At 33.7% G+C, this 9,912-nt stretch overlaps 1 protein-coding gene across 1 annotated transcript in view; it reads left to right on the top strand.

The window, feature by feature from the left end:
* Positions 1 to 988: 988 nt before the first annotated feature.
* Positions 989 to 9,912, top strand: part of Smp_204050 (uncharacterized protein) — a gene marked incomplete at both ends in the record, with an annotated part of 20,543 nt that continues 11,619 nt past the window's right edge. The window contains 3 exons of the mRNA XM_018799965.1: positions 989 to 991; positions 4,232 to 4,447; positions 7,111 to 7,223. Of these exons, the coding sequence (XP_018653825.1) occupies positions 989 to 991; positions 4,232 to 4,447; positions 7,111 to 7,223 (332 nt within the window). The remainder of the gene's footprint in view (positions 992 to 4,231; positions 4,448 to 7,110; positions 7,224 to 9,912) is intronic.

Genomic DNA, 9,912 nt, shown 5'->3' with positions numbered 1-9,912 from the left:
GAAAGTGAGTAACGTTTTACTTTAAAAATATCATTACCGTGTGAAGTTAAAAGAATCAGAAGATTGTACAGGGTTACAATTGCCAGGAAATAACCTACTAAGTGTGTTTACAAATCGACGTAAAGGTTTGTGTAATTTTGTTAAAAAACTTGTATCCACTGATTTGTTGATTAAAAAGTAAGATAAAATACTTATATTTCTTTATTCAACTAACTCCCTTTTCTTTCATCAAAAGTGAAGATGTACAACTATTTCTTGATCTTAATAAAAACAAAGAATTATCTAATTTAGCGTCATCTCAGGATACAGTAAGTAATAAATTCTTTCTCTATGAATATATGATATTTGATATACTTTTATTCAATCGTTTATAGGATTTAATTGATCTTGGGCCAACAGAGGATAAAAAGTAGGTTTTCTTAACAAATTTTAATTTCGTAACAAATGTCTCTTATCATGAAGAGCATCCTTAGATGACTTTGAAATTGTCAAAACTATTGGTGAAGGAAATTTCGGAAAGGTATGATATATATACGACAAATAAATGTCATTTTGTCATTCAACTTAAATAAGTCAGCTTGCATAAAATTTAATTTCCCTACGTTGTTTTAATCAAATGCGTTACCCAAAAGTTAAGCATCAAATACAACTTGTTTAACCAAAGTAAGTTACATTTACACTATGCTACACTTTATCTAGTAACGATATCCATCAGTAATCAGTAGTTTTGTGTACGTGATAAGATAGTACCAGTATGCCGTATATTTCTATCTGTAGATCAGCGTTCCGTATGTTTTACATTCGTCAGCAGACACTGCTTATTTTTCTTGTATTCGATTATGTACCTAGCCCCATCACAGCAAGCATTATGATAATGAACTCTGACGTATGCTATTACTACCATGGTCAGCTGTTATAAGTAGTGATTTCGTACACCAATACGCCTTAACTCTGTCCATTAATAGATTCATTGTGATAATCAATTTTAATGGTAATGCTTCAGTATACATTGTTTTTGAGTGTGTCGATAAACAATATTGATGATTTATGCTAATAGATTTCACTCTATCCAGATAGTTAAAACATTTTGTCATGCAGGAATATATATAGAAATCTGGAATCGGAACTATCTACATTTACATCTTAGAACTAATTATAAAATAAAATAAAACAATAGGCAAAATTAAAACAACAATAATCTATGAAGATGGTCGAGTGATAGAAAAATTAATCATGGTCGATATCCTTCAACAAATTTAATGGCAGATATCAATCATAATGTTCTTCATTTATTCAGTTTTCTGTTCAGACAAAAGCAAAGCGAAACCCGGAAAATATTAGCTTAAGTTCAAGCTACCACACCAGTTCAGCACAGCAGGACAAAATTATTAAGATAAGCGTATGTTTAGTAGAAGTAGTAGTAGAAAACACTGAGCGTGGAAAACATAATTGGATTTCAAGTCCTCACTACTTAGGAACTGCATATTAGGGCAAAATAGCTGTTCAGTACTTCCAAAGTTCAATAAACGTTTTGGTAAGGTCACTTCGTGATGTAAATTAAAAATTCAACAGTTTACATAAGACTGCTAGCCATTATCCATCTGTGCTAATAAAACTTGTGACTTAAGGAAAAGTCAAGATAATTCACTATGAATGCACATATACTGTAGAAGACTGTTCAAGCGCGATTCTGTACATCAGTAGAAAGATGCGAAGAACCAGTACAAATAAAACCATTATATTAGCAATATGATTTAAATGCATAGATTATTTGTCAAGTGCGATTAGTTCCGTTCACGAATTTAAATAAGGCCAGAACGAACATGGGTACAGAATAATATGGATTCATTATATTTCGTGGTTTATCATCAGCTGCTTACAACCAAATATGCGTTAAAATTTACATTGAGGTAAGATATAATGTGAAACAATCGACATAAGTGAATGAAAAGAATTGGAATGACAAAGGTTATCAATAATAACTATATATATATATATATATATATCCTGGATTTAAAAAACTGATAAGATGGGTTGCGTAATAGTTGGACAGGATTTGAAGAGTTCACATAACTTAAGAGAATTGAGTGAGTGGAAATGTATGGGTGAAGGGGTGGTTTAAATGTACATAAAATGAAAACTCGGTAATGGAAGAGCAATACAACAAACGAAACATTAACAAAATAAAACTAATGACCCAAAAATTTAATTGCCAATGTAGTTATAGGTTTATTGCGGTCTCTTTTTGAATACATAGATCAGGTTTGAGTATTTTATCGCAATTACTTCAGAAAACCGAAGAGAAGCAATATTTCTTTGTCTGCTAATAATTTTGAAAGCTTGAGGAATGTCAATGATATGCTCAGTGTCAAGTAAATGCCCAGCTATTGCACCGATGAGAGCCCTTGGCCCTCGCAGTCTCAATTTCTTTCGAACATGCTAAGAAATGCGAACATTTACTCTCCTCCTAGTTCTTCCAATATATGTGAGTGATTTGGTCATAGATGATATTGGTCTTTTTGAGATGTTGGGTTTGTGTGTTTTAGGTGGGCCGTATAAGTAAAGTAATTGTGATCCCTTTGATTTCAGTTCATTTTTATGTATGATGATCTAATAGACTTTTCTCAAGCGTTCTCTCAGTCGCATCTTTTAGGTCTTTCCGTGTATTATCGATGATAAATCTTATGAAATCATTTAAAATAAACATTACTTTGCTAATGTATTCATCTCTGTTTAGAATGGCTACACTAGAATCCTTATCTTACTTATACGGCCTACCTAAAACACACAAACCCAACATCTCAAAAAGACCAATATCATCTATGACCAAATCACTCACATATATTGGAAGAACTAGGAGGAGAGTAAATGTTCGCATTTCTTAGCATGTTCGAAAGAAATTGAGACTGCGAGGGCCAAGGGCTCTCATCGGTGCAATAGCTGGGCATTTACTTGACACTGAGCATATCATTGACATTCCTCAAGCTTTCAAAATTATTAGCAGACAAAGAAATATTGCTTCTCTTCGGTTTTCTGAAGTAATTGCGATAAAATACTCAAACCTGATCTATGTATTCAAAAAGAGACCGCAATAAACCTATAACTACATTGGTAATTAAATTTTTGGGTCATTAGTTTTATTTTGTTAATGTTTCGTTTGTTGTATTGCTCTTCCATTACCGAGTTTTCATTTTATGTACATTTAAACCACCCCTTCACCCATACATTTCCACTCACTCAATTCTCTTAAGTTATGTGAACTCTTCAAATCCTGTCCAACTATTACGCAACCCATCTTATCAGTTTTTTAAATCCAGGATATATATATATATATATATAGTTATTATTGATAACCTTTGTCATTCCAATTCTTTTCATTCACTTATGTCGATTGTTTCACATTATATCTTACCTCAATGTAAATTTTAACGCATATTTGGTTGTAAGCAGCTGATGATAAACCACGAAATATAATGAATCCATATTATTCTGTACCCATGTTCGTTCTGGCTTCATTTGCTATATCCCGACGAGAATATTGAACAGTAGCTGTTAGGATCTATTTGTGGACTAATACTATACATATATTCTTATTGTATAATTGTTAGGTGAACAGATTATGTATATTCATGTTCTTGTTACAGCTTTTTTTGACCTATGGAGTATTATTATACGATTTACCGTTCTTGAGGTATGCTCAGTCTATAAATTACCGTCTCCGACATTCACAGCCACTTTTGGCTGAGTCTTGAACAAATGTTATTTTCTATCTTATGGTGTGATCTCTGTTTAATTTGTATATAAACGCAGTATGTTTGAAATACATGATTCATGTCGCGGAGTCTGAGATTTGTGTCCTGGAATAACCAGGCTAGGCTAGGCAGGAAGAAGGACCGATAAGGAATATAGGCTGCTTGTACGGGTTTTATGCATCATTGGTCCGATCGACGAGTCACTGTTCTCTAATTGGCGGTATCATTACGTTATATAATCATTAGGACACAAGGCCACAAGTTATAACATTATTTTATCTTTTCACTACGTTACTTAGAGTTTATAATGGAATAACTAGTATTTATCAAAATATCTATACTTCTTCATTAAAAAAATAATTTTTCAGTATAATATATTCATCAAAACTATAATATCAAAATAGTATTTGGTATTTTCATATATCTATGTATAATTTTTTGAATAAATCTCCTTTTATTTGAAAAAAACATATTTGAAGGTTTATTTAGCTGTTTCACGTAAAACCAATCAAGCATTAGCAATAAAAGTGCTTAAAAAAGATGCAGTTAAACAGCGTAAAGAAGTTGATAATGTCATGTCTGAACGTAATGTCTTAGTTAAAAGTTTAAATCATCCATTTCTGTGTAAACTACACTTTTCATTTCAAAGTACAACTAAATTGTACTTTGTATTGGATTATATCAATGGTGGAGAGGTAAGTATAACATATTATTATCATTATTACTAATGTAAATATAATTTGATAACGATTGTCTTGATTTTAAACATAGGTTCAATTTTCAATTGTGTGTATATTTTAAGAAGTAATAATGTAGTCACAAATTATCTAACTATACATGTATATTATTTAATTATCTAATACAGATACACGCAAAGATGATAATCGTAGTTTAATTAATACAAAGTAATTCAGTTCGATTGGTTGATTTATTTACAATTTGTACTGTGAATATACAATAAAGTACTTAGCTACATTAGACACTGTTTCAGTTATTTATAACTGTTAGATACAATATCTTTCAACATTATGTGGAATAGAAATGACAATAGTATTTTACTCTTTTTCCCTTATGTTTAGAATTTTGAGAAAGATAAATCAATACATCTTTTCTGCGTGTAACAAACGCTACATCGTTGTGTTTTCTCGTTGTTAGATGATTGCGTTTTATGATTTGTTTTTGATGGAGTTTTGTTCTCTGTGCTGGATGGTTTGGTCGTGGAACTTTCATCGTTCCTCTGAACCACATCATCAGCACAAACTTCAGGTAGAAGTTTATCGTGGATATTTTGTGACGAATTCTTCAAGGCTATTAGAATGATTCTTCGGGACTATAAGTAATACTACACTTTCCAATTATCAAATGCATTTAAAAAACATCAAACTTTGACAGATGAAAAATGATGGCAACTATTTATTTTGACTATATTTTGACAACTGTTTGCTCCTGGGAAGCACCAATGTCACGCATAAAGAAATTCACTGTTAGGTTTGAAAATTCTAGTTCTCCACCCAACGACAGTCTTCTGAGAGTCTCTAGAGAAGACCACTGTCTCTTCTAGAGTACATTTCTTTACTTCGGTCCTTCTCTGGTGCAAAATGTGACCCATAAGAAAGATGTTCGCGCTACAGTAGCTTGAGACAATATGAAAACTTTTGTAAAACAGAAGTGATGTATATGAGTAACCTTAACCGAAACGTGATAATGCTCAAAAATCCATCCCAGAAGACTCCAAATTGGCGGATACCCTTTGAACTAGTCTGATGAAACGTTCATTTTGAACCGATTGATCAGGCTTTCAACAATCGTTAACTAAAGTGGTTGGGGGATACGTTACAAGTATACAGCGCACATCAACCCCAATACTGGTCAAAATGTGAGTGGTGGACAAACTTATATGGGATTAGTTCGTTAAGCTACTGCCTGTTGAACTAAGCCATATTGAAGGGTGCCAACGTCCCAATTAGCATTTGCAAAATAAATTATGGATTTAGGTACCAACATTGATCAAGATCCATAGAAATATGTTCACTCTTTGTCTTGCTTTAAGCCTTAAGTTTATTATTGTTCATACTTCACATTCCTTGTTTCGTTTGTTGACGATTTACCATATTTAGTATGTTTGCTTTAATGGTGCCACAGGTATGATTACTGTAATTTTCTTTTAATCTCCTCAGTGTTTTTTCTTGGGTTGCGCTGATATGAGGAGTGGTGAATAGTACCGACGCCTATTACATTCAGGTTTTATTTTGATGATTTTTACTTCTGCCTATGATTATTTTGCCTTCGTTTTTCAGTTATCTTTTAAAATGTTGCACCTTCAATTACTTAACAATATTTCATTTGGGTCACTGAACATAAAGTTACTTCAAAGCAGTCTTCAAGATATATTTTTACATTATATTCAATTGGTATTTACATATTATGGTTTCTAAGAACTTTCCTAGTTTGCAAACGCAAAACAGTGAACTTGAATTACAAAACCAGGTATACTTTCAGTAATATCATTTTCATATCGTGCAATCACAAATACAAATATTACACTTATTGGATAGACAAAAAGATGAGAAAATCGAAAGGAACATTAAGTGAATTCTGGTCAACATTGTTCTATCTTTCCCTCTCGTGGATTACTGAGACACCAGGGATATGTAATAATGTTTTAATAATACTAATTTTGTCTGAAAATATACCATGTTACTAGTTTTATTGGTCAAATGTTGTTGAACAAATGATGTTTTATCTGCAGTTCTTTTACTGAATTAAGCTGAGAGGCATAGATATTGGGTGTTTAATATCAATATAAGAAGTTTATGGTTCAAAAATCAACTCCAAGATTCAAGTACATCCAGTTGGTAAGTTCTAAGTGGGAATAAACACATATCATCAATTCTGGTGTTAGCCAAAATCCATCTGCTCTATGAAACTTGTGAACAATGGCTATATGAAAGCAGTTCATTCAGGATGCCCACATACCAACTAAAATTCATCAAGATTCAGTCCTGAATATTGACAGCAAAATAATTCAAATCATTCATTGGAATAATTTAAAGGCTTAATGTTAATAAATAATATAAATACTGGGTATTTTTAAATAAGATTTTACAGCTAAACATCAACACATTGAAGACTAATTTCTTGGCTTTAATCTTCGTTCTCAGTAAAAACAAAACATTGAGAGCGGAAAATAAAAAGGTCACACAAATAGTCATAGTTAAAAGTAAAAAAATGTACGTATCTACATATAATCACCAAGTTACTTTAATGAAAACAAAGTGTTAATAGATTAACATTCTAACAGAAATTTACTTCCTACTTAAACTAAAATATTGTCTTTTTTTTTACATATTTTTAATAGTTATTTTATCATATTCAACGTGAACGAGTGTTTACTGAAACACGAACACGATTTTATGCAGCTCAAATCGCCTCTGCTTTAGGTTATTTGCATTCAGAGAATATAATTTATCGGTAAGTTCTATTCATTTTATCAATATAACTAACTACTACTAGTATTAACGGATTGATTTTAAATGACCAGTTTAAAAACAAATTATCATCTAAACCAAATACAATTTACCTTCGTACTGTGTACAGTATTCCACTTCGATAACCAGGAACACTATAAATGAATGACTAAAATTTGAACGGGTTTGTTATACTTAGAGAAATCAAATATAAAAATATATACAATAATAATTTATAGCGCAATGCTAGTAAAGTATATAGTATATGGGTTGAAAGTTGACAGGAATTTCAGTCATATTTTTAGCCGTACAGCTGTAATCCGTGTCATGCTTTTTAGCTATGTTCAGGCACAATGACAATATGACAACGTAAACAGCGTCATTGCATTCTTTTATATGATTTATGGTGTAAATAGTGTATTAGGGTGAATGGCGTACACACATAATATAATTGAAACATATCTATTACAAATTATGTACCGAATGTAAATAACTGATCGAATTCATTCCCTACATTTATGTTATTTTTTCATGTTATGAAGTCGTTCGTATTGTTCTGTCAGTTGAAATTTCCCAAAAATCTACACTCACAATCATGGATACCATTCCATTACACTTTCCATAAATATGTAACTTATCAGTGTTTAAAGCGATTTCTGTGACACATAAAATAAACTGAGGAGATTTGCTGGTAGTCATGTGTGAGTTGGATATTTATCTTACCAAAACTTGCAAATTTCTCATCACTATACTGAAGGGTGAGAACAAACACGACCTTTACAGTTTACAATATTGGCATTTTATTTTCAACCATTTTATTTTCAACAATACAACTTTTGACAACCCTTATTTGTGTCATACTTACTAACTTACACCTGTTACCCCTTGTGGAGGAACATAGGCCGCCCATCAGCATTTTTCATCTAACTCTGTCCTGGACAATCCTTTCCAGTCGCTATTCATACTTTTGATATCTGCTTTTAACTTTCTGCGGAGTGTTTTTTTGTCTTCCTCTTATTCATTTTCCTTCAGTGTTATAATTGTATTTTGCTATATAAACGACCCAGCTATTCCTATTGATTAGTTTTCTTATACGATGACACTCGACAAGACCCCAAAATCAGAACACTTTGAACAGGAATCAAATTGTATTCAAAATAATAATGATAAGTGAACAGCAATCACTGATTTGAATAACGTTCATATATTTATAGTATATACATAAGAAGCTTCTAGATTTTTCTCCAGTAATTTACCAGGGCTGATTGGTTTAGAATTAGCTAATCAGCGCTCAGCAACACCATCATGCATGAAACATGCTTTAATCCAATCTATGTCCCACTAACACCTCCCCTTTGAGCAGATTCGTAGGATCTGGTGCTGGGGTCCAACTGCAACCGCTCTACTGGTTTGTGCATCCGGTTAATCCACCTTCTAGGTAATAAGGAAGTTGTATCACTCTTTGCTTGCACAGAAACTGACCTGTCTGTTCTGGGCGTTTTGATTTCAAAGGTGTCTAGCAGAACGTCAAGAGGTATTCGATGTCGATTCTCGCTGCTGGCTATCGAAGTTGCTTTCAGTTGGTTAGCATGATGTATCCAAATTTCTGAGCCAACTGACACCTCGTAAACCACATTTCCTTTCTTTTGAACGATCCGACCAGCTATCCATGTAGGATGTTTTCCTCGATAGTCCATAGCAAGTACCCTTTGACCCACACTGAACAATCGTTTTTGTGCCCCATGATGACTATTGTACTGTTTCTCCATCATCACGTTTCGTTGCGGCTTAAGAGCTGGAGTCGGACGAATGCTGTCAAAATGTGTACGTATTTTTCTGCCAAGTAACGCTTCCGCTGGGGAGACTCTATTCGTTGTCTGATGGTTCGGTGTCGAACGGTAGATAAACAAGAACCTCTCTAAGATCTCTTCGGTGTCCCCCTCCCCTCTTGATTTTTTTAGAGCATTTTTGAACGTACCAACAGAACGTTCTACCTGGCCATTCGATTGCGGATGGAATGGAGGTGTTCGGATATGCCTGATTCCGTTCTGCTGACAAAATTCTGAAAAGATAGATGATGTAAACTGTGTGCCTTTGTCGCTGACTATTTGTTCTGGAACCCCGAAACGATTGAATAATTGTCGCAGTTTTCTAACTGTGCAGCTTGCTGTTGGATGTTCCATGATGAAAATTTCCGGCCACTTGCTGTATGCGTCCACTACCAGAAGGTAAGTTTGTCCATGGAATGGACCAGCGAAGTCTAAATGTATACGCTGCCACGGTGACTGTGGTATCGGCCATGACTACAACTCTGCTTTTCGTGGTGCTTTTGCTGCCAATGCACATTTTGTACACGAACGGGATAGCTGCTTGAGTTGAGTATCTAATTGTGGCCAGTATACATAACTTCGTGCTAGAGCTTTCATGCGGTTTATTCCGGGATGTCCTGCATGTAGCTGTTCGAGGACTGCTGGTTGCAACTTCTTCGGAATTATGACACGTTCAGCAAACATGAGATAATCGTCGATGATTGAAAGAGATAGTCTACGCTGATAAAACTGCTGAAGCTCTGTTGAACTGATCTTCGAGGGCCACCCTTCTAGGTGGAACTTTCTAACTTCTTGTAGAACAGGGTCTCGAAGAGTCTCTTTTCTGACTTCATCTGACGACACTGGAGTGTTTTGAATTGCCGC

This window comes from Schistosoma mansoni, chromosome W (assembly GCF_000237925.1).
Source record: "Schistosoma mansoni strain Puerto Rico chromosome W, complete genome".
Taxonomy (NCBI): Eukaryota; Metazoa; Platyhelminthes; class Trematoda; order Strigeidida; family Schistosomatidae; genus Schistosoma; species Schistosoma mansoni.
The sequence above is the reverse complement of the archived record's forward strand: the minus strand, read 5'-3'. Positions and strand labels throughout refer to the sequence as shown.